This window comes from Hypanus sabinus, chromosome 30 (genome assembly GCF_030144855.1).
Source record: "Hypanus sabinus isolate sHypSab1 chromosome 30, sHypSab1.hap1, whole genome shotgun sequence".
NCBI classification, from domain to species: domain Eukaryota; kingdom Metazoa; phylum Chordata; class Chondrichthyes; order Myliobatiformes; family Dasyatidae; genus Hypanus; species Hypanus sabinus.
Genome location: NC_082735.1, coordinates 11,166,985 through 11,193,253, shown reverse-complemented (window position 1 = coordinate 11,193,253; position 26,269 = coordinate 11,166,985). Strand labels below are relative to the sequence as shown.

The following is a 26,269-nucleotide window of genomic DNA, read 5'->3' as shown; positions in this document are numbered from 1 at the left end:
GTGTAAATATTTTGTACATACTGCTTTCTTTCTCTTATAAACAAAGCTTGTTTCCCGAAGTGTGTGGTTTCTATTCTCTGCCTCCTTCCGATACCTAGAATCTTCTGATGGCCTATTAGCACTGAGTATAATTTGATTTTCTCAGAGTGCGGGGCTAGTCACACATGATACGGTCAATGCTACACAGGTGTTACAATACACTCAGTGGCCATTTTATTGGATACAGGAGGTACCTTATAAAGCGTATGTCATCATTCTACAAAATTTTACCCCAGCATCCAAATAAATGCCTCTTGAATGGTTCAAGGAGAATCACAGATTTAAGTATAGATATGGAGTTCCAATAGATGTCCATTTAATATTGTTGGTATCCATCACATGCAATTGTAAGTAAATCTTAAAAACAAAATGCTTGATAAAAATCACAGATAGGAAAACATCAGATAAAGGTAAACTAAACAGAACTATTAAAAAGGTTCTTTGTACTAAAATGCTGGCGGAACTCAGCAAGTCTATCAAGGTCTCGGCCCTAAACGTTAACTGTTAATTTCCCTCCATGGATGCTGCCTGACCTGCCGAGTTCCTCCAGAATTTTGCATGTGTTGCAGGAAACTTCTAGCATCTGCATAATCCCAAGGTTCAAGGTGCATTTATTATCCAAGTATGCATGCAGTATACAACTCTGAGATTCATCTTCTCCAGACAGTCACAAAACAAAGAAAAACATCAACCCCCTCCATGCACAAAAAAAAACAAATCACACAAATGGCAACAAGAATATCAAGTCCACCCCCACCCATACAAGTCTCTTGTATTTGTGCTTTACAGTATCGATATCAGGTATTACTTTGCTCCAGCTTCTTTTTATCTTATTACCAAAGTTAATTGCTTTCCTTTCATGGGATGATTTGGTAATTTTGTGCATTCTCTTTTCAGTAATTCTCTATCACAATATAGTTTTTTAAAAAATTATATTCTCACCAAGCAGACTTTTGTTCCCTGCCAACTCTTTTTATTTTGTGTCATCAAATTGCCACGTTTTCCTCGACAACTTCAAAACATGAAAAGCTGCAACAAAAGATAAATAAGACTCTCTCTGGTCGTCTTTCTAATCTGCCATTCACCAAGATCATGGCTGATCGCGACATCTTCTCACATTATCCCAATATCACTCGATTCCCTAACATGGAGAAAATCATCAATCGATGTTTGACATGATCTCCATAAATGAGTCACCAAAGTGTGCTAGGGTAGTTAATTCCATTAATTCACCATCCTGAGTGTAAAATGTTCTTTTCACTTCAGTCCTAAATGCAACCTCCATATATTTGGTGGCTGTGCCTTTAGAAACATCCAAGATGTATTCAACCAGTTAAACTTCCTAAAACATTGTGTCTCAAAATTTACAATCATCCCTCATTCCTCCCACCAAATGCAGGCCAATCCACTCAACCTCACTTCATGTGGCAAACCTGCCGGAGCTGGAATTAAGCTGGTGAACCTTCACACTATTCCCTCAGCGACAAGCATCCCTATTTCAATGTAAAGGGAACAGAAAAAACACAATCCTCCACATTGGTCCATTTCATGAAGCTTAAACCTTCACTCGTTGAGTTTCAGCCATTTCTGAAATAAATAGTTAACTGAGCTGTGGTGGATTCAGCAACACAGCAAGTGAGCTTTGAGTTTGTTCAGTTATTCAAATGCCACTAAGATCATACAGTGCATGAATAGAAAAAAAAGGATCTGCCAGATACTGGGCGTACCTTATCATTGTGAGTATACATACTCTAGAAACAACAGATAGGCTACATCAAGTGTCTGTGACTACAACTGAATGTAATGACAAAGACAGATGTGTGCAATAATGTTCCCCTTCCAGTCTGCTCCACAGCAGCAGCAGACTGTTCTGCCAATTAGCAAGGTCAGTCGCCTTTGCCTTGGGGAAAATATAATCTGTAATATGAAGTAGCCAGAGCGTCTTTGTGACTTCATGCAATAACATTAAGTATCTAAAACCAAGTTAGCAATGTGCTTTATCCACCATTTCCAAAGGGGAAATGTCATGAGGAAAATTAAATCTGCATGTAACATTTATAGTGATAAAATTAGGTCTATATTTGAATTTCTCATTAAGTTAGTTTCTAACAGAACAAGCAAGTAAGCCATTATTTAATACAAGTTAAATTAGCAATCAGGATAAAAGAGGAAATGCTAATGAACTGTGGAACTGCAAGCTGCAACAGAAAACTTGCAGCACATTATATTAGACATATTATCAGTAAGATCAAGATTTGCAATTGCCTTGTGGCTTTATATTTATAAGATTTCTATCAGCAAAGTAATTTTGCTCAGCTCTTCGTTTTTACCTGAGTGAATAGCTAAGGAGCATCATTGACTTTCATTTGACTACTGGTGAGTTGTGAGAAGATCACTGATGCTGTGAAGCAACAATGGTCTGTGTGATGTCACAATGGTCCCCATCACCCTGCCAGAGCATGCTTTTGCTCCTTCCCAACTCTTTATTTTGTGTTGTCAAATTATCGTGTTTTTGTCAACAACTGCAGAACATGGAAAACCAGCAAAAAAAAAACTTTCTGGTCCTCTTTCTAACCTGCCATTCATCAAGATCATGGCTGATCTCGACATCTTCCTGCATTATCCCTCCATCCCTTGATGCCCCAAAATGGAGAAAATCATCAGTCGATATTTGACATGAACTCGATAAATGAGCCACTGAAGTGTGCTAGGGTAGATAGTTCCATCGAGTCACCATCCTAAGTGTAAAATATTCTTTTCATTTCAGTCCTAAATACAGCTCCCTTGGGAAACATCCAATATGTATTCAGCCTGTCAAGTTTTCTAAACATTTTGTCTTGAAATATTAATCCCTGTGCATCAACACATAAGGCTTGCACTTTGCAACACTAACACCCTGTGTCTAATTCTAATGCTGTAAAGCTCAAATGTGTAATTTTGAGTGATAAACCACTGTTCAATTATAGTCCGTGAGGACTTGGTAAAATTATGAATATCAATTCAGGATAAACAGGTCCATTTTGGATTTGCAATCATTAATCTGCATTGGGCCTCAGCTAATTAAAATTTCTAAAGAGAAACCCAAAGAAGGGACTCAGCACGCTCGAGTCTAGTGGTCACCAACCTTTTTAAGCCCAAGATCCCCTACCTCGGTCTTAGTGAAAGGCGAGATCGGTGCATGCGCACCGGGGGCAGAAAAGACCGGAAGTAAAACCCTACAACCCAGAAGTAGAAATAATGTATAAACACCAGGGATACCCACCCTATTTTGCACCGCGGACCTGTTTAATATTGACAACATTCTTGCAGACTGGCCGACCGGGGGGGGGGGGGGGGGGGCCTTGGTGTTAAACACGACCGGACTACGCCAATACAGGTTCCTTATGTCCGGTCTATTCCGCAATTTTTTCACAGCTCTCGGCTCTTAGCTTCCATCCTGCTTGCTCATGTTTTTTTTCCGCTGGAAAATCTCAACACGTTTGTCTTTAAGTGCGGGGTGCTTGGACTCAGGGTACCGAAGCCGTTTTGAGGGTTTCATTGCCTCGGACAGCCTCCCAGCCCGAACTACAGCCTCCGCCTGCCCGCCGCCAGACGCCTTGGCCAGGTGCGGTCGGTCGCAGGTGGGGTGAGAGGACAAGGTTAGGGCCGCAGAGGTACCCGTGCCGGGGCCGCGGTGGTCGCAGTCCAGGCTCAGCGACCGACTGAGCGAGGAGTGTGACATGCCCGCCTCCCCCCTTGTAGGATCTATCGGCCAACAAGAGTTTGTTTCAGTAGATCGCAGCAAGGTAGCTGCTCTGATACTTACGAAACCTTGAGCCCAAATTAGGTCGTCTACGAACATTTTAGCACCGGCTTCCTACGAACATTCGGTGTGGTGAACAGGTTTAGAGGTGGCGCCCATCTGTCTGCACTCCGGGCCCATAGCAACAGCACTTCCCGCCAGCCGCGCTCCAGGCCAGTAACATCAGCTCTTCCTGCCAGCTGCACTCCGGGCCGGTAGCATCAGCACTTCCCACCGGCCGCGTCAGGTGAACACTGGCACCAGGGTGTTACTGCGTTTAGGTGACTGATGACCTCGCGTGCGTTCAAGTTCAACAGTGGGCATGACAGGGAATGAAGAAAAATTCAGCTGACTCATATTGTTTCCTTGTAGCCCGGTGGTTGAGGACCATTGAATTACACTGTGTAGTGCAGGGGAGCTACACACATGCACACTGGGCAGAAAGAACGGAACTAAAACCCCGCAACCCGGAAACAATCTCTCAACAGTATTTGTGTATTTATTTTTCTTCCTTTTTTTCTGGGATCTACTGGGAAAGTCTCAAAGATCGACCAGTCGATTGCGATCAACGGGTTGGCGACCACTACTCTAGTCAAATTTATTGATCATACAAAGGTAAATAGCTTTGTAAGTTATTAAAGGGATATAAAAAGTCTGCAAGAATATATAACATTGTTTTAAATGAGCAAGCAAAAAGCTGGCAGATGTGAAAAAGTGTGAGGTTATGCACTTTGAAACAAATAAAAGGGAAAAGTATCAAAATGCTATGGCACAAAGGGACTTAGGGTTTACAGTAAATGAAACACCAAGTTAGTATGTAGATATAGGAAGGCTGATGATTGGTATTGATCGTTATTGCAAGGTATACGGAGAACAAAACTGATACAACTTTTTAGGGTGTGTGGCGCGTGGCCAAGTGGTTAGGGCATTGAAGGTTCTAGCGATCTGAAGGTTGTGAGCTCGAGCCCCAGCCAAGGCAGCGTGTTGTGTCCTTGAGCAAGTCACTTAACCACACATTGCTCCAGTCCACCCAGATGAAAATGGGTATTGGCAAAATGCTGGGGGATAACCTCGCGATAGACTGGCATCCTCTCCCGGGGGAGGGGGGGTTTGTTTCCTACTCTCAGTCGCTTCACACTATGGAAACCAGCCGGCCTGATGAGCCTATAAGGCTCGGGACAGACTTTAACTTTTAACTAACTTTTCAGCGCACATTCTCAGCTACATCTAAAGATCTACAATTTTTCAGCTCCATATTTAAGATGTTAGTGCGCTGGAGAGAAGACAGGGGCATTTCATCAGGGATTGATTCCTGGGATGAAGAGTTGTATATTGAAAGGATCAGAAGACCAAGCCTACACTCGTTGTGGGAACAGAACAATTAAAGATTATCTCTGGAACATCAGGTTCTGAAAGAGACTGACAGGATACTTCCTCTAGTGAAGGTGCCTAGGATTGTCGGCAGAGTTTCAGAATGAGGGGTTTCCCACTAGAGGTGGAGACGAGGAGGGATTTCAATTCTTAGTGCATTTTGAGCTTTGGAATTCTGTCCTTCAGAGTTATGAAGGCACAATCATTGACTATTCAAGGTAGAGGATGACAGACATTTAAACCATCCAGGAGTCAAGAGGTGTGGGTAGACGGCAGGAAAGTGGTATTGAGGCCAATACATCACGATCATATGAATGGTATAGAAGGCTCAAGGGTTTCACTACCTCTCTCTTTCCTCCCAAGAGAATAAAATCAGATAGCTTAGCTCATGCTGAATGAGACATTGTGGACATACTGAGCAAAGTCATCCAAATCAAATGCATTAGCATTCTAAGTGCGACTCACACCTCTCTCCCCCATGCCCCAAACCTTCCACGTTCAACAGCTGAAGCAAAGTGATGGAAGTGGCTACTTGGCCTGTCAGACTTGCATTCACAATTTATTGCAAAATATCACTTGGACCACAGAATATCACTATCTCACTGCACTGAGAACATATTTAAGGAAAATTTTATTTATTTATTTATTTATTTATTTTTTTTAATGCACTGGTTCAGAGGAACTCAGCTACAGTTAATATTGAGACAAGTCTAATCAGTCTAAGTAACACAGGATTATGCGGTCATTTTATTTTGGATTTATTTCCTTAAATAATATTTGGGCAATGTTCTGAAAGTAATCGAAGGATGGCAAATTCTGACCTTGCAGTTAAAAAGAATCTGTTTGCTATTACATACACTCACAAATACAGACTACATTCTCAGTCCTAGTGACACATCACCAGAAACTACAGATAGTTCTTCAGCAATGGAAAAAAATAAAGTTGGTAAAAAGAATAAAAAGAGCTTACCGCCGACTTTGCTGGCTTTTTTCTCTTGGGCAGAAGTGAATGAGGCTGCACTGTTGTTTGCATATTCTTTCCCTTTGGATTTGTGACACTGGGAATTTTTCTTTTGTTGGTACTTTGACAGCCATTGAAATTGGAGTGGGAATCCTCCAGTAAGAGCCTGTTTGAGTACTTCTACAATAGGAAAACCATATGTTAAGCAGTGGACACCTTTCATTGTTTTTCCATCACCAGTGTCAGGCATTTTGTTTTGTAAAAGTGGAAAAAAGGAATTTTTTTTACAATTTCTTCAGAACATCCACCAATACCATCATTTAGTAATATTCTGTTGTAAAGGATGAATGGGTTCAGATCAGAAAACCACTTGACAACATAATTTGCCATACTTTGTCCTGAGAAGACACCAGATAATTTTATTGAATTGTAAATACTAGAAGTAACAGCACTGATACTCAAGAGAGAAACTTCTGGGACCTCTTGTTGCTGTATATATGGTTTGAACAAATTCAAAACTGAACAATATGAACTAATCTCTTGTTATTTTGGTAAATATCAAAACTGGAGAGATATTCTTATCATCTAATTTGATTGCTGGGCATCTGACAGTTCTTTAAATGTAACTTGACAGTTAATGGGAAAGAAAAGTCTTAACTTTCTGAAGTCATCCCAACTGATCTGTCACAGATGAATGTTGATCATCAGTTGCTTATTTATCATTGTGGTAAGAAATAATACAAGATATCTTGAATCTCTGCAATCTAGATGGACAATAATAGACACATATTTTACTCCTCAAAAGCAATTCTTTCATGTTATTACTGGCATCCCACCAAAAAATATCTTTGTCTTTGCTCAACGAACCAGTGAAGTTTGAACTTTCATGCTCATTTCAGTCCCATGTAATATTGCAATATTCTGATATCACACAAAATTTTAACACAAAGTTATCTGCATATTCCTTAATGGAGATATTCTTCTGGCATTACTTTCTCTGGTACTCAAAGACGTACTCCGTTATTCCTAAACAAAAAGCTGTTTCAGAGGCGATAGCCTTCTGCTTCCGCACTGCACTCACCATAATGCACTGACAAAGTGAGCTGTTTTACAATTAAGGCCCTACAGCAAGGGTGAACAATATCATCATATACAGATACAGCTTGCTCTCCATGTTGTACTGCCACAGCTTGCAGATCAAGACAGTTAGTACTCAACATCCATGGTCGACCCTGGCCGATAGAGTCCCATCCCATACCACTTACGAGCAGAAAGTGTTTCAGGTGGGAATAGAACAGGAGCCATTGTGAGCATCTGCCCTGCCCACCCAACGAACACCAGGGCTAACTGCTGTGCTCCTGACACTGTCAACGTCAAGTTCAACTCATCAACCAATGATCTGGCTTTGTTGGCGAGGTCACATCACAAGCTATACTCATCTCAAAACTCATAACAAAAAGGAACATGTTGAAGAGTCAGCGTTATCCATAAGACATAGGAGCAGAATAGGACCATTCAGCTCATTGAGACTGCTTCACCACTCCATCATGGCTGATTTATTATCCCTCTCAACCCCACTCTCTTGCCTTCTCCCTGTAACCCTTGACGCTCTGACTAATCAAGAACCTATCAACCTCTGCTTTACATGTCCTCATTGACTTGGCCTCCACTGCTATCTCTGGCAATGAATTCCACAGATTTAGCACCCTCTGGCTATAGACACCCCTCCCCATCTCTGTTCTAAAAGGATGTCCTTCTATTCTGAGGCTATGCCAAGAGTCTCCCATATGTTTATGAAAACTATCACTTTTACATCAAAGTTGGGAGGAAACGCTTCCACTGATGTTTGCAACACCACAGCCAACCCCAGGGCTTTGTACAACTACATCTGCTCTTTCAACAAATGGATAACTAAGACATTTACACACAATTAAGCGATTTTGGAAATAATAGCAGGAGCAAAGTTTTCAGTGAGATCTAAGAGCTCCAACAACCAGGCTAACAAACCAAACCCACCAAATACTGGTCAGCCTCTAAAGTAAACATCGATAGCAAGGACACCCACCTCACTCAGTGCAACCAGTTTGGCCCTGCGAAAAGCTCAATTATACAACTTCAGAAGCAACAATCCCCATGATTGGAATTTGACCTCACTTACTAGTTCTAAAGGTAGTCATAGCCGAAGGGTGGTAATGGGGATGAGCTCCCACTGCTAAACAAATGTTCTTCATGGCGTGTGTCTCAAACAGCCTCTGACAACTAAGTCCAACTCCTGGCCTTCATGTGTGGCATTGTTCTTATACCCAGCGGAGCTGTTCACACTGACAGGAGAAGGGGCAAAGGCGGGCCACTGGCACCTTAAAACCAGTTGCTCCGGGCAGGTGGGGCTTGTTAACCAAACAGCAACTACAAACTCTCATGGGCCACTTCTCTAAGGCATGCAAGGACTTTGAGCTTACCATCAGCCTAAAGAAAGCAAATGTCCTTGCTCAGAATGTAGTGGAGACACCAATCATTACCATCGACAATTATGATCTAGAAGTGGTCCACGAGTTCACATACTTGGGGTCGACCATTAGCGACACTCTCTCCCTTGATGCTGAAATCAACAGGCGTATTGGCAAAGCAACATCGATCCTTGCTCAACTCTCTTTGCGGGTCTGGGAGAATCCGAAACTCGCTACAAAGACCAAGACTGCCATGTACAATGCATGCGTTATCAGCACCTTCCTGTATGGTAGCAAGATTTGGACCATCTACTCCAAGCAGGAGAGGAAACTCAATAGCATTCACTTGCACAGCCTTCGCCACATCCTCGGCATCACCCGGAGAGGCAAAGTCCCAAACTCTGAGGTCCTCTCCTGTGCTGGACTTCCCCCAATGTTCATGCTTTTACGACAACGCAGACTGCGCTGGCTGGGCCACGTCCATCATATGAAGGATGGTAGACTGCCAAAGGACATCCTCTACAGAGAACTAGCAATAGGCAAGAGGAACGTTGGTAGACCCCAGCTTCACTTCAAGGACCTCTGCAAGCGCGACATGAAAGCCTTAAAAATCAACACAGTGTTCTGGGAGGGTACAGGAGACGACCGCAACAAATGGCGAGGTACTCTTCAGCAGCATCTAGAGCATACATCCTGAGTCAGTTTGAGGAGCGGAGAGGACAGCGGACAACAATTCCACAATGCCCTCCACGTGCAGCAACTGTGACAGAGCCTGCCATTCCAGGATCAGCCTCAACAGCCACAGTCAATGCTGCTCGACAAACCAGTGACTACCCGAGGCGCAGTATCCATGGTCAACCACGAGCGACGGAGGCCACAACAACAACAACTATCTTACTGCAGAGCAAAGACTGCTTGCTTATCCTGGGAATACCTAGCCAAAAAGGTAAGAACAATCAGGAAATGACTAAGGAGAATCAGTTGACCACAGTTTAGCAATTCTATGGGCACTTTGATCATTTCACACTAAAAAATAGGCTTTGTGGCTTTTTTGTTAAATTTGTGTTCTTTCTTGTAAAAGTTTAGTACAAGTTATACTTAATCTACATTTTTCTGGCAACGCTGTTTACACTGAGAGGCCATTATATTAGGTACCTCCTTTACCCAATAACGCGGCCACTGGGTGTATGTTCAGGGTCTTTTGCTGCTGTAGCCCATCCATTTTAAAGTTCAACATGCTGTGTTTAGAGATGCTCTTCTGCACACCACTTGTAATGAGTGGCTGTTTAAGTTACTGTCGCCTTCCTGTCAGCTTGAACCAGTCTGGCCATTCTCCTCTGACCTCTCTCGTTAACAAGGTGTTTTCACCCACAGAACTGCCACTCACTGGATGTTTTTTTTTGTCTTGTACACCTCTCTCTCCAAACTCTAGAGCAGGGTGTCCCAACCGTTTTTTATACCATAGACCTTGACCATTAACCAAGAGGTCTGTGGACCCCAGGTTGGGAACATCCGCTCGAGAGACTGCTGTTCTGTGAAAATCTCAGGAAACCAGCAGTTTTTGAGATAGGCAAACCAACAATCAGCCCACGGTCGAAATCACATTTCTCCACTATTTTGATGTTTGGTCTGAATGACTGAACCTCTTGACCACGTCGGTATGCTTTTATGTGTTGAGTTATTGCCACATGATTGGCTGGTTAGATATTAGCCACACGATTGGCTAGTTAGATATTAGCAGCTATACAGCTCCATTCTGATGTTTGGTCTTAACAACAGCTGAACCTCTAGACCATGTCAGAGGGCTTTTATGCATTAAGTTGCTGCCACACAACTGGCTGGTTAGATATTTGCATTAACAAGGTGTACATAATAAAGTGGCCGCTGAGTGTATGGGACACGACATGCCTGTGACACTGAAGCAATTAGGTTTTCCATTGCACTGTGCAGATGTTCGCTTCTGCATGTGGCAATTCATCCCACATCGACTTTCTACTTTGGATGACCTCTGTGTCCTGAACCCCAAACAGTTAGAGAGTTATGGTTGAGGAAAGAGGAAGCAGTAAAACAAAGAACTGAAGACATGCTTCATCCAGTCATACCACTGCAGGAAAGTTAAGTAATGGTTATACCAGTTACAGTGAATATAGTTGCACCCACCCACATAAGTTCTGGCAACTTGCATCGCTGACAGTTTGCACATTACAGCGATGGAATAGCTTCTTTAAGAGCACACAACCGATCTGGCCATACTCCCTACCCAACCTGAAAAGGCTGCTAGATGTTGGAAATCTGAAATAATAACAGAGCATGTTGGGCGGACACAGCAGGTTGTTCAACCATCAAACTCAAACGTAAATTTGTTATCAAGGTACATATACACTCAGAGGCCACTTTATTAGGTACACCTGTCCACCTGTTAGTTAATGCAAATATCTAACCAGTCAATATTGTGACAGCAACTTAGTGCATAAAAGCATGCAGACGTGGTTTCAATTATTGTTCAGACCAAACTACAGAATGGGGAAGAAGTGTGACCTAGTGACTTTGACAGTGGAATGATGTTTGGTGCTAGACAGGGCGGCTGGAGCATTTAAGAAACTGCTAACCTCCTGGGATTTTCATGGGTAACAGTCTCCAGAGTTGACAGAGAATGGGGTGAAAAACAAAAAAAAAACTGAGTGAGGAGCCAATTCTGTCGGCAGAAAGAGAGGTCAGAGGAGAATGGCCAGACTGGTTCATACTGACAGGAATGCGACAGTAACCCAAATAACAACATGTTACAACAGAGATATGTAGAAGTGTATCTCTGAATACACAACTGTCAAACCTTGAAGTGGATGGGCTTCAGCAGCAGAAGACCACACTGAGTCCCACTCCCGTGGCCATGTCATTAGGTACTCTCCTCTACCTAATGAAGTGTCCACCAGATGTAGGTCACCGTATACTATCCTGAGTCATCTTCTTGCAGACATTAACAAGAAAATAAAGAAATACAATAGACTTTATGAAAAACTGTATGTAAACAAATGACAAACAACCAATGTACAAATAAAAAATAATTAATACTGAGGAGAGCCCTTGAAGATGCGCCTGTGGAAAATACAGTAAAGCAAAATTAGCACATAGTCAAAGAGCTTCACCTAACATCTGTCCACAGGTCGAATGGTCAGTAGACAACAAGCCTACATCTGAGACCTCCCACTCAACAGTAGGCAGATCATGCTTAAAATGTTGGTCTACACTCAGTCTGAGGATAGCCCATGTGTGGACTAGCTTACATGCGCTGCAAAGCACATGGAAACAGAAAAATAAATGACCCCAAAGAGTGGATACGAGAGGAAAGTGACATCAACATTGGTGAAAGAGGAGCAGTTGGTGAGTAATTGCAAAGCACGTTCTTGAAATTTCGAACAGCAGCCACTGTGCACGCTAATGAGGAATCGGTGCTTAGGGTAGCGGATTGCCAATCGAGCGGGTTGCTTTGCTCGGGATTTTGTGGAGATTCTTGAAAGTTAGTGACAAGTTAAGAGCATTTTCCATAAAAGTGCAGAGTATTCAATCACATCTCTGACTTGCGCTTTGTTAAAGATAACAGGGCTCTGGGAGGTGTTGGAGTGTGAGTCACACAGCCCAGGGCATTCAATCTTGTAGCCAAGTGGCAGAACAGATGAGTTTCTGGTCCATGGTGAATTCCATTGAGACAGCTAGCAGGCCCCATATAGTCAGGAAAATTTAATCTGACTTGCCACATCTACACCTTCTATCCTTGGTATTTTATAACAGCAAAATCATCTGAGAACATAAACTCTTAATAGTAGGAGGGTTATAAACCTCCAGAACTTGCTTGGTTAGTTTTAAGACCCTTCTGATGATGGGTCTCAGCCTGAGAAGTCATCTGTTTACTCTTTTCCACAGATGCTGTCTGGCCTGCTGAGTTCCTCCAGCATTTTGTGCGTGCATGTTACAACAGGAGCTTCAAACTAAATAAAATGCTGTAGGTAGAGTCAAAGAGTACTAAAGCTCAGAAACAGGCCCTTCAGCCCATCTAGTCCATGCCAAAGCACTATCCGGCCTCATCCCACTGGCCTGCAATGGAGTCCCAGAGAATTACAGCATTGGTTATTGCACTCCCCCCATAAGCACCCTGCCTGCAAAATCAGCCCAACCACATGTATTTGTAGCAGCCTTAATGTTCTAAAAGCAAGTCCGAACAAATTTAATTTGTCAGGAGGATAGATCAGCATCACCCACATATGCACTGGTAACAAAGCCATTAGAGCAATTGGGATAAACTTCCAAATGATGACAAACCCCAATTTTTTGTGAAACACAGAAGCACCTGAGCAGTTAGTCATCTTCCTCCTTGTGTTTAACTGTGAAAACCACGACATTCGCAAGAAACCTCTGCTAACGCGAGGCTGACTGGCTGCATCCAGAAGAAGAAAGGCATTACTGAGTTTCTGAAGTTACCATTAATGCTGGTATTTTGGGCTCACTTGCTTCACACTGGGCCCAACCATGAAAGGAGATGTTCTGACCACATTACTCACTTTACAGCAAGTTTAAAGCAATTATAAAGTGCACCGTACTAGATGCTTGTTTGGTGCACAGCCGTTGTAGTGTTGCATGATGCTGCCCGTGCAGCAAACTTGTTCTATTTCCAGTCAAACAACATTAGTACTTACCACTATCCTGCTTGGGTTGCTTATACATCAGAGTTTGTGTCTTTCTGCAGTGAAAAGTTCCACTAATAAACAGACCGAAGACACGATGACAATCCTGTTCGGCTACTTCGAGGCTCAGAAATAAATATGTGATTAAGTTAGGCTTCTCGGCATGACATCATAGTTTAAGTAGGCACCTCCCTGAGAGAGCTGTCACCATCGCGGTCTGGTCCTGCTATCTGGAGAATGGTGAAAAACAAACAGGCAGCCCAGAGCAACTGCACAACCTCTCTGCAGAAAGCCAACTCTGTTCAGCGAGGCGAGGAGGAAGTGCAGGCCAGTACAATGATAATATCAACCACACTCCGACTCTGAAGGATTTGACGTTGGTAAACCATCGCTTGCCATTTGAGTTGTCCCTCCCACTCTGACCTATGTCTGCAACCTCCTGTCCAACATGTCCTCCTGTCCAACATGTCCAACGTGGACGCAACAACACGTCAGCTTCAATCTCTACATATTGCAGCCCTGCAGAATCAATATCAAATTTAAGTAACTCTCTTTCACTGCTTCTGTCAGAGTGGCCATCTATGTTGTAGGTTTATCATCCGTAGGAGTTACCCAATTCATCCCTAAAAAAAAACTGCCCGGTTCTTTTGTTCTCTCTCTCTCTCAGCAACTGGGTAATCTTAGCTACACCTTATCACCATGGCAACCCAACGTTCACCAGGGATGCTCCATTCGTCCTATCCACTCCTCCATCCCCATTTCTGCAACTTAAAACTAACTCTTCCCCTCTTCCCAGTTTTGACTAAGTTTCTTCGGCCTGAAACATTAACCATCTCTCCTTGCAAAGATGCTGCCTGATCTGTCGAGTGTTTTCAGCATTTTTTTTAAATCTTCATATCACTTAAATTAGACTTTTTTGTAAGAGGGATAGACTACTGCACCTCAACAGATCACTGATAAAATACACTAGACAGACTACATAAAACTTCTTGCACCCAAATTAATCCTAAGCCCAACTGGATATGATTCTGAATTGGGCCTCCATAGCTCTCAATTTCAATGTCTGACAGACAAATTAAATCTAGTACAGGCAGGAATTTATAGCAGAACAGAGATCTTGGCAGGTTGTGCAAAGTTACAGAGGCCAGGTGGAACATAACCATACAGCAGGAGTTTCCAAACTGCAAAGACTTTGCAAAGCGTTGTTTTGAAAATGCTGCAAACATTTGGAAGAAGGTCTTGTGGTCAGATGGTGGAACTTTTTGTGAAATATGGTGGAGGTGACATCATGCTATGGGGATGCTTCTCAACAACAGGGACTGGAAATCTGGTGAGGATTGATGGGAAGATGAATGCTGCTATAGTACCCGGCAAAAGTCTTCGGCACATAAGTATATAACTAGGGTGCCCAAGTACTGTACAGTACAGTATTTGCACAGTACTGTATTTGTCAACATGGAGCAGACAGTAGAAATCTGGCAGAAACAAAGGACATGGGGAATGGTGAGGGGGCAGCATTTCTGGAGGGGTGTGGGAGAGGTGGCAGAAAAGGAGTGCCGGGGCAAAGGGTGATCGGGGTGCAGAAACATCCAGCCTTGAGGCATCAGGCAAGGTCACTCGATTCCAAACAATTGGTTTATTGATAATTACAAAAAGTGCTTCCAGCTCCCTCCCCTCTCCCTCCCCCTTTTCACAACCATGATTCCACTCTCCCTGCCCCTTCACCATCACAGTCCACAACAGAGACCCATATCAGAATCACTCACGTGTCATGAAATTGGTTTTTCTTTTATGGCATCTATACAGTGCAATACCTAAAATCAGTACTGTGCAAAAGTCTTATGCAGGCTTGAGATATATATGTGTCCAAGAGATTTGCACAGTACCGTAAATTCAAAGAGATCCTGGATGAAAACCTGTTAGTCTCTGCCACAGAGCTTAAAGAAATTCATCTTCCAGCAGGGCAATGGCCCAAAGCAACCATGGAGAGGCTTCAAATGAAGAAAATCGTTGTCTTTGAGTGGCCTAGTTAGAGACCTGATTTTAATCCAATCAAACATCTCCGGCAAGACCTCACGGATGCCGTCCACCACCGCTCCCCAACTAACCTGTGCACAACTTGAGCAATTTTGCAAGAAATAATGGGCAAATTTTGCTCCATCACATTGTGCCAAGCTAACGGAGACCTATCAAAAAAGACTATGACTGTAATAGCTGCAAGAGGTGGTTCAACTCAGTACTGAGTAAAAGGGGGTGAAAACTTTCAAACTGTTTTATTTCAGTATTTGAATTTTTAGTTTTACATGCTCTACAACTTTCTGTTTTGGGAGTTCAACTGTGAAGAAAAGGTGCATGTGAATGACAAATAAAAATCTCCAGTTAAATTGATGAAAATCCCTGCTTGTAATACTCATTGAAGTGAGTGGGGGTTGGAGGCTGAATACTTCCGTAAGGCACTGTTCGGTGGTATTGGAATAAGTACAAATGAGTCCTGAAGTGTGTAACAACAGAACCATTATCACTGTTTGTTATTGGAAAAAAATGCTATGATCTAAAGCTGTTAACTCAATTCTGAATTAAGTCTGAAAATCGTGCATGTGAAGGACGTTGTGTTCCAACTATCCCTGTCCCTGCCAAGCTACTACAGCTGAACCAAACTATTTGCAATCTTCGTGCACATTTGGTAATCAGGGAGAAACAATAAGAATATTGTCCTTTATTGAAATGGTTTGGAATGGGTTAGGAAGTAGAAAGTTTTGCTGCATTACACAAATATTTACTGAAGCTTCTGCTGAAACCCTCTACCAGCTTTGATCACTTTATTTCAGAAAGGAGAAACAAAAATGAGAAAATCTGCAGATGGTCTCCCAATCTTTCCCTCCCCTCCTCTTTCCACAGGGATTACTCCCTACATGACTCCCGTATCCATTCATCCCTCCTCAATGATCTCCCTCCTAGCACTTATCCTTGCAAGCGCAACAAGTACCACACCTGCCCCTACACCTCCTCCCTCACCACCATTCAGGGCCCCACACAGTCCTTCCAGGTTAGGCACACCTCACCTGTGAGTCTGTTGGGGTCATCTCAGTTCTGTTCGGTTTCAGCTTATTGTCATTTAGAAACCACAAATGCAATGCAGTTAAAAAATGAGACAATGTTCCTCCAGAATGATATCACAAAAGCACATGACAAAACAGACTACACCAGAAAATTCACAAAACTTTTGGCAATCCCCAATACAGAGTCTGGAGAGGCTGCTGTGTATTAATATCGCGCTACCATCTTAGCACATCCTCCGGAAAGGAACTCCAAACCCACCAGACACACCAAGTCAGGAGGGCAACTCTACCACCCAACAAACCAAAAACTAAAGCTACAAGATCTACACAAAACCACATAGTTACAACATATAGTTACAACAGTGCAAACAATACCATAATTGATTAAAAAAAAGACAATGGGCACAGTAAAAATGGTCCAAAGATGTTAAAAGACTGTAAGTTCGAAAGAAACCACCACACAGTTTCCACAAATCCTCAGGGTCCCGATAGACTCGTCATCCCACGCAGGCGGCAGAAGGGAATACCCCAGCTATGGACTTCCAAGGCACTGCCCGACTCAGCCTCGCAGACACAGCACACAGTGAAAGCACCCTGACCGCAGCAGACTCCAAGTCCGTCGAACCTCTGAGCCTCCGACCATCCCCTCCAGCACAGCTTCCCCGAGCACCATCCTCTGCCAAGTGCATTAAGACGCCCCCGCCAACGGCCATTGGCAACGCGACCCCAAGGACTGGGGGCCCGTTCTTCTCAGCAGAGACGCGGATCTCACAGCAGCAGCAGCAATGAAGAGGGCCTTCCTGGAGATTTCCAGATGTTCCTCCGTGCTCCCACATCCGTTTTTCATCAGATTAGGATTGCGCACGGCACCCCGCATAACAAATAACAGATATCAGCTCCGGACTGGCCGCTGCAAGCTGCGTCGTGCCACCATTTTGGAATTCTGTATCTGCTGCTCCTAGTGTGTCCTCCTTTATATCAGTGAGGCCTGATGTAGATCGGGAGTCTGCTTTGCCAAGCACCTACACTCCATTCTCCACAAAAAGTGGGATCTCTCGGTGGCCGCCCAATTCTACTTCACATTCCGACATGTCAGCCCACAGCATCCTCTACTGTCACGATGAGGCCACACTCAGGTTGGACGAGCAATACCTTATATTCCATCTGGGTAGCCACCAACCTGATGGCATGAAGATCGGTTTTTACCCCATAAATGCCTTCACCATTCCCCCATTCCAGTTTCCTTCTCTCAACCTCATCTCCTTACCTGCCCGTCATCTTCCTCTGGTGGTCCTTCCCCCTTCCCTTTCTTCCATGGTCTTTTACTCACTCCTATCAGATTCCCCCTCCTCCACCCCTTTATCTCTTTCACCAATTAACTTCCTAGCTCCTTACTTCATCCCCTCCCCTCTCTCCAGGCTTCACCCATCACCTACCGCCTTGTACTTCTTTCCTCCCTCCCCCCCCCCAACTGCTTTCTCTAACTTCTCATCATTCTTTTCCAGTCCTGAAGGAGGATCTTGGCACAAAACGTTACTCTTTTCCACAGATGCTGCCTGGCCTGCTGAGGTCCCCCAGCATTTTGTGTGGGCTGCTAAGAAAGGAAATACTTGGACTGGAAGCAGGGCAGAATGAAGGAGTTGTCTTGTGAGGGGAGGCTGGAGGCACTGGGCATGCCTTAGGAGAACAAGACTTGGGGCTTGGCAGAGCAGATTTGCTGAAAATGTTTTTCTCTGACAAAGGAAGCTAAGACTAAAGTGCAGAGTCACAGATAAAGGATCACTCATTTGAAACTAAGACGGAGAGGAATTTCTTCTCACAGAAGGTTGTGAACCTTTGGAATTTTCTAATCCAGAGAGCTGTGCATGTCGAATCAGGGCTGACAAAGATACACCTTTGAAAAAAGTAAGAGATTAAGGAGTTCTTGGGATCAGGCAGGAAAATATACCCAAAGCCATGATCCCACGTTATGGCAAGGGGTGGCATGATAGCATAGAGGTTAGCGCAATACTCTATGGTACCATCGAACCAGGTTCAATTCCCACTACTGACTGTAAGGAATTTGTATGATCTTCCCTTGACCGCGTGGGTTTCCTCTGGGTGCTATGGTTTCCTCCCGCAGTCTGAAGACGTGCCGGCTGGTAGGTTAAATGGTCATTGTAAATTGCCCCATGATCAGGGGTTGTTGGGTGGTGTGGCTCGTAAGGCTGGAAAGACCTATTCCATACTGTATCTCAAGAAAGAAGTTGGTTCTCCTGAACTTCCCTCTTGCAAGTTCTTACATAATTGTTTCCTTTTAATTGCAAGGAAGAGTTGAAAAGCAGATAGAGAGGTTTCCCTGCACGTAGAAATTATCTTCACCACACTGCAAATCCAAAACTGAGTGTCAGCAACTATGCATCTTTCCCCCCCCCCCCCCCAATCTCACTAAAGCTTTTAACTCCGCCAGTCAGGAGTAACTACAAACTCCCATGAAGAGTTCTGGCCTGAAACATCAACTGTTTATTCTCCTCCATAGATGCTGCCTAGCCTGTTGAGTTCCTGTAGCATTTTGTGTGCGTTGGGAGGAACTATGGAATGCCCTCCACAAATGCTGCTGCCGTAGAAATTCATCACATTATACTTCCTTCATGACATGCAGAATGATTTTAACCAAAGGGTCAACAACCCTATTTAGGGTGGCGTGAAACAAAGCTGCATCATTGCCCCAACTATTTTCTCAGTCTCTCTCGTCACATAACCTCTGACAAATTTCTTTAGGGAGTGGAGCTAATCTTCAAATTTAAAGGCCTGCAGCATTATACTTCAGAATGAGCTGCTTAAACCTCTGTGGTCAACCTGCCAGAAGATGCTCCTGTCCATGCTTGCTTTGAAGCCGAGAACCAAGCCATCCATCATCAACATGTGCACTCAGCTGTGCACTCAACACCCACAAGACAAAGGTGTCCACAGTGTGTCTCACTGCCCTGTGACACATTCCGTACCCCTGCGGATCACTTCTCATATCTCAGGAGTGGTTCTTGGCAAAGGTAGATGAAGCTATTGACCTTCAAAGCAACAGCATAATGAGGTAATGAGCATTTGAAGTTCAAGGCCTATGAAGAAGCAGCAATGTTCCCTCCCTGCAAATCTGACTGCCAATAGCAGACACCTCAAGGCACTGGAAAGACACCGCCAATGCTGTCTCCACAAAATTTTCCAACTCACTGGGAAGATAAATGAACTAAATTTACTGTCATCCCTCAGATTATATTACTTGCATGTCCAACGTCAGACTCCCTCTGGTCTGCCATGAGGTCACTTTGTGTACAGGTAAAGATATCAAAAGAATCTTCACTGACCTGGGAGGTCATTCTGATAACCACTCAGAGGAGAATTCAGGACAGTATTGAGAACCTCGAGTCCACGCATCAAGAGACCCTGTCAAGTGGTGGAAGGAGCACTTCACCTTGCTAACTTTCTACCTGCCTGCCCCATCTGTGGAAGATAATGACCACCTCGCCACCAAGGGATTGGCAAAAACATTCAGCATTTCAACTTGTATTCCTGCACAGCAACTTACTTTGGGAAAGAATGTAGCATTTGACTGAGATCTAAATATAGGGTAACAGACAGAAAGGGAAGAGGAAAAAGTGCTTGTGGTGGCATAGTTGGCAGAAGGAGAACTCCTGAAAAAAAATAAAAGAGGAACCTCAGATGGCAGAAAAGTCAAGGTGAAGTCAGTGGGCTTAAAGGAAATTGATGTTAAAGTATGCAAGAGCTGGAGAGAGTCTGAACTGAAAAAGAGAAAAATGAAACTTGAAAGCAATTTGGAGGAAATAGTTCAGTTGAAATTAGATCAGGAATTGAAACTAAAGTATTGAGACAAAGAGTGTTTCAAAAATTAGATGGAAGATTAAAGATTAGATTTATTTGCCGCATAAACTTCGAAACATACTGTGAAATGTGTCATTTGCATCAAATCAGCGAGAATTATGTTGGGCAGCCCACAAGTGTCGCCACACTTCTGGCATCAATGTAGCATGCCCACAACTCACTAACCCGAACCGTACCTCTTTGGAATGGAAGCATTTGATAGATGGAAACAGACCAGGTAATGCTGATTCTTTCTAAATAATGTAGAAGAAAACCTCAACTGTCCAGCTAAAGTCCTGCTTCTGCATCTGTCTATCATTGTTTACAAGCTGAAGATGGACAAGTTGATAGAAATTCTATACCATACCATACATCATCTGATATCACCTGTACATCATCACACCTGCACAGCAGTCACCACGTGCAACAATGCAAGAAGAATCTGATACATACAACTACAACACCTCAAAGAACCTAATACTATTTTAGATTCAATCCCTCACATAGAACAGTACATATGGCTGTACATGAAGGGTAAAAAGTTTGAATATAGTTCACACATCTATTTCAATTATCACATTCCCTGTAGAACCACTTCCATTCACTACATATTTTTGCCTGCAAACTGAATTTTCATTAATAATAGCATCATCTTTTCTATAATCAGAACTCCAACACACTGAAGACCAATTAAACTCAGGATAAATACAAATGTGTGGACACCCTTGAAGCTGGATGTTGAATCAATATTTTTTCCAGTAGACATGTTCCAATAAGTACATGTTCAGCAGAGCATTGTGGGCCGAAGGGCCTGTTTCATGCTGCAGGTTTTCTACGTTTCAAGATATGAGTTAGACAGGGCTATATTAGGTAATTAAATCAAATGTTTGCAGAGAATATATAGTTACATAACTAACAAGACAAATGAATAGATTTGTTTTGAGCATCAGACTTTAACAATGATATTTCAACATTACACAGATTATTTTCTTACACTAAAGTGGTGCCATAAGTTGAATCAAATTTCCAGAAGTGACTGACTTGGGAACGTCAGTGCGTGTGTGAGCAAGTACCTACAAGTCAAAAGCTGAGCTGTAAATTCCAGTGTACATCAGATCGTTGCACTAGTTGCTCTCCCAGTGTGGGGGACATCATTTGTGGGAACTACCTTTCTGAAAAATCCCCTGCATCATTTCTCAAACTGCTCTCCGCCCCAGTGGATGAAAACTGTGCAAACAGCACAGGGTGTACAACTTTTGGGAAGAAGGTTGTTGACTGTGGCATAGTGGGGAAGTACAGTAAGCCTTCACACCTGGAACTATACACACAAAAAAAAACAAAGTGAGCAGGGAATCATAAACAACTGAAGATTGACATAGAGAGATATCGTGCATGCATTTGAGTTTCAGAGAGAAACAGCTTCTCATCTCCTCCTCAAAACCCTGCTCCTTCTTTCCCTCTCCATTACCCCACTCACTCCATATGAACATTATCCACCCTCCCCACCACCCCCCCCCATCACACAACAAACTTTTTTTTTGTTTCTTTTCCACCGGCACTTCTGCACTTCCTCGAGTCGAGAGGCAACAAGAGAAAGGGACCCCAATGAGAATCTCTGGAGTTGAGCAGGGCAGGCCAGTGAAGATGAGTCCTGCCATCATGACAGCAGGAGTCATGGAGAGATACAACGTGGAACAGGCCCTTCAGTCATCACATGCACATCGACTCTCAAGCAGCCACTAAATGTTAATCCTATCATTTAGTCTTTCCACATTTTCGTCAACTCCTTAAACAGTACAATCAACTTGTTTCTTTTCCTCTGTTCTGATTGTGTTCTTTCTTGCATAATGTTAGATGACTTGGGTATAATTTATGTTCATCTTGTAAGTGTCATGTCTCTAATACTATGTGCCTGTGCTGTTGCTGAAAATAAGTTTTTCCACTGTGTCTGGACATCCATGCACTTGTTCCACTGACGACAAACACTTAATCACTTGCATAGTCTTAAGTCAGGAGCAACAAGGCCAGCCATTGAAATCCCGGCTGGTGTTGTTACCCAAAGTTACGGAAGATTAAACAGTATGCATTATGCTTGCACAAGCATTAGATACTTCTCTGTATAAATCACGGCCGTGTTCTGCACTCTTCAAAAGATACAGGAATATGAAAATACAGCCAACTTCAGTGTGAACAAAGCAAATCCGTTCACCCATTCTGTCGTGATGAGGCCACACTCAGGTTGGGAGGAGCAACACCTTATATTTTGGGTAGGTAGCCTCCAATCTGATAGAATGAACACCAATTTGTCTAACTTAGGTAACTGTCTGCAGTCCCCACCCCCCCCCCCCCACCATTCCTATTTCCCTCTATCACCTTGCGTGTCCATCAACGCCCTCTGTCTATACACTCTCTTCTCTTTCTTCCATCATCTTCTACTCCCTCCTATCTGATTCTCCCTCCTCCAGCCCTTTATCTCTTTCACCAATCAACTTCCCAGCTCTTGACTTCACCCCATCCCCCCCCTCCCAGTTTCACCTATTACCTACCACCTTGCAACATACACAAAATGCTGGAGGAACTCAGCAGACCAGGCAGCATCTATGGAAAAATGTACGAGTTGACTTTTCAGGCCAAGACCCTTCAGCAGGACCTACCATCTTGTACTTCTTCCTCCCCTCTCTCCCCCCCCCCCCAACCTTCTTGCTCTAACTGCTCTTCTTTTTATATCCCCAGTCCTGAAGAAGGGTCAAGGCCCAATACATCAATTGTTTACTCTTCTCCATAGATGCTGCCTGGCCTGCTGAGTTTCGCCAGCATTTTGTGTGCATTGCCTATATTATTATTCTGTTGGATTGAGGTGTGGAATTGTTATTTTTCTTCCAGTTTAACCTTCCTATGCTTGTTTATATTTTATATAATTATGTAATTGTTCAGTGAATATTCCCATAATTACAGCACAGTTGCCTATGTATTTTTTCAGAAACTTCTGAGCTTTCAATGACAGGTGTCACACCACTTGAACCTGGCTACTTTATTGGTTTATTGTCACAAGTGGAATTTTTGTTATTGCTAGTCTGAGATGACCACAACTGCTTGTTTCTTTTGTTCTTCCTTGTCTGTTTTCCAGTCCTACAGCACTTAACAAAAGTGTCATCAAGTAAGCAACAAGTTTTATGCCTCTCATTCCTGACTTCTGAAGAACCTCCAGAACTATCAGGAGCCAACCGAAAATACCTATAAGTCAGTTTATGACAGCCAATGCTCCATGTTTAAAAGAAAGGAGCCAGAAGCTAAAATTACATCACCTCTCATCAGTAAACAACATTTCCCTTCCCATTTCCAATGCTTCATCTCCTATAATTCATTAGTTCCTGACTTCACTCCAAGTTCTCTGGACAAAGGCATTTGTACATGTTCAAGTTTTAATCAGTAATTTAGCATGGCCGCAACCCATCCTATTCACCCAATTGCTCATGCATACACATTCAAATATCGCTGGTAAAGGTGGCAAAAACAATCCAGCAAACACTGGTATCCAATTTAGTTTAGACTGAATGCAATTGGAGATTAACTTTGTGGCCTCCGGTCAAGGAATGCAATTCCAGCCTCAAGAGCAAATGAGAGCCAGTCTAACAGATTGCTAAGAAAGGACTTTTCTCACGTAGGCATACAAAGAGATTTGTTGTGGCAATTGTATATTTGATGGCAGTTCGATCGGGTATTGCCAAACCTCCAAAAGTCAGGCTTTTACAACCCCGGGATGAGTTCAACATCACAGCAGTTCATGATGGCATTTGATATGACTCGGGGTCACTTGGCAGCTGCTAGGTTTAATAATTTCCCACTGTGTTTCCCATACCCCGTTGTATTCACAGGTACTGAAATCCAGTCTAGACAGGAACTTAAATTTACTTCATGCTTAACAGTGGCGACCTGAAATTTAAACTGTTGGTGGCTGCAATATAAATAGAAGTGCAGGAAATGCACGGTTGGTCACAAAGCATCATTGGAAGGAATACATGAAATTAATGGTTCAAGTTGATCTTTCACCGGAAGTAGAAAATAAGCTTTTTTTTAGAGAAGGTACATGATGGAGGAAACAAGGGGAACTTCTGTGCAAGGGCACAGACCAGAAAGACTGAATAATATTAATTATTTTACCACACCCGTGCGTGGGATTGCATTCCCTGAAAAATGCTGACATTTTTATGTCACCGCATGCTATCACACTTGTTATAGCCTGTGGACGAGAAAGCCCCCACATTTAATTTCCATTTGCTTTCAGTTTAAATTAAATTGGATATCACATTTATAGGGAGAAGCACTGTCGACGTTGACAGTGCTTCTTCCTATAGATGCTGCCTGGCCTGCTGCGTTCCACCAGCATTTTGTGTGTGTTGCTTGAATTTCCAACATCTGCAGATTTCCTCGTGTTTGGATACCACATTTGCTGCCTTCCTTTTTCCATCTTTGAGCAGTGATATTCGAATGTGCATGCATGACCAATTGGGTGAACAGAATTAGTTGGAGCCGAGAGATGGTGTACACAGAGAGATTGTTTCCTGTGGTGGGGGGAGTCTACCATCAAAGGGTGCATTCTCAGAATACATCCCATTAGAATGGTCAGGAGGAATATCTTTAGCCAGAAGGTGGTGAATCTGAGGAATTCATTGCCTCAGGAAAAGTCACTGGGTATATTTAATGTGGAGGTTGATAGGTTCTTGGCTAGTAAAGGTGTTAAAGGTTATGGGAAGAAGGCAATAGAATGGGTTTGAGAGGAATAATAATTCAGCCATGAAGGATTGGCCGATCAGACTCAATGGGCCAAGTGGCCTAAATCTGCTCCTATGTCTCATAGTCTTATGGTCTAATGTAAATGAGGGGGGATGCTGACAGCTTGTCAACTGCTTAGCTCTGAGTAGGGTCGGTCATGGGGAGGTTCCAAACAAAGAGGGACCACCCAAGACTAGAGCTGGTGGAAGAAGATGATGACACATCACCATAACAGCGTAGGTGGAGGAAGGCTGCAGAAGAGGGGTCTCCCTTTGTCTTTTATCCCATGCCATTGGACCCTAGCCCTGATCTGTCCCGGACCATGTGGTGGCTGCTTGCACGTCAGCCTCCCAACATCAGAGTCACAGAAAGGCAATCCTCATTAAGGAGTATGTGGATCCTGGATCAGCCTCTACAGCCAGCTGAAGACCCACCCCTTAGAGAACATCATACTCAACTTTAAGTGATCTCACTAGTACTACCTACTAACTACAAATAACCTAACCGGAGGAATCGTAAATAGGAAGGCGATTAAAAGAGAAAGTAAGAGGTATAAAAAGCTCTGCAATTGACAAATCTAAAATAAAAAAAGGATGCTGGGTCAGCTCAGAGAGCACTTGCAGACAGGCAGAAATGTTTACTGGATGACGACTTGTCATCAGAACTTTCAAGCTCCAGTATAAACTGAAAAGGCTGGTTATCTGAAATTGTTGAATTCAGTGTTGACGTATGGGGGTCGTGGCAGAGGACGTGATGCAGTTCCTTGAGAAAGTTTGGGATTCATCGAAACGGCATAAGAAAACAAATCAGAAGTTAGAATGAAAGTGCAAAAGAGGGTTTAAGGTGAGAATGAGGGGCTGCTTTCTGCAAAACGGTGCCTGGTTTCTTCAATGCATATCGTGAGTATCAAATTCAGTACACCAACTTGAAGCTCATAGTGAACGGCTACAGGTGTGTTTGGGCCCCTGGATGCTGGCACAGGAAGGTTGCAGGTAATACCACGTGGCAAAAGTTAGCTGCTCGCACTAACCGGGGCAGGTTAATGACTTGGCATCATTTAGTCACCTGATGCTAATTCCTAGCACTAATGCCCCCGAATCTAATGTCATATTTCAGAATGTTTGAGGCTCACACAGAATATTACCACATGGAAGCAAAGAAACATTTCTTACCTCCACGTGCCCTGTTGATTTCCTGTAGGAAAATCCTAGACTGTGAGCCAAATGGCAGTTGAAAGGCTTGAGCAACATCTCTGGATGTTATTTTGACAGTCGTGTCAGAACCTGTGGATTTGGAATGACACTGCT

The 26,269-nt window shown here is 43.3% G+C and overlaps 1 protein-coding gene across 3 annotated transcripts in view; it reads right to left on the bottom strand.

Annotated features, from left to right (window-relative positions):
- Positions 1–26,269, bottom strand: part of inpp5b (inositol polyphosphate-5-phosphatase B) — a 194,884-nt gene that overhangs the window by 141,111 nt on the left and 27,504 nt on the right. For 2 of the 3 annotated variants that reach the window (XM_059954331.1, XM_059954328.1), the window contains 2 exons: positions 26,135–26,245; positions 6,162–6,332 (listed from right to left, as the gene is read on the bottom strand). In XM_059954331.1, the coding sequence (XP_059810314.1) occupies positions 6,162–6,332; positions 26,135–26,245 (282 nt within the window). Of the gene's footprint in view, positions 1–6,161; positions 6,333–26,134; positions 26,246–26,269 lie in introns of those variants that run through there. The other variant, XM_059954329.1, reaches the window with a different exon arrangement.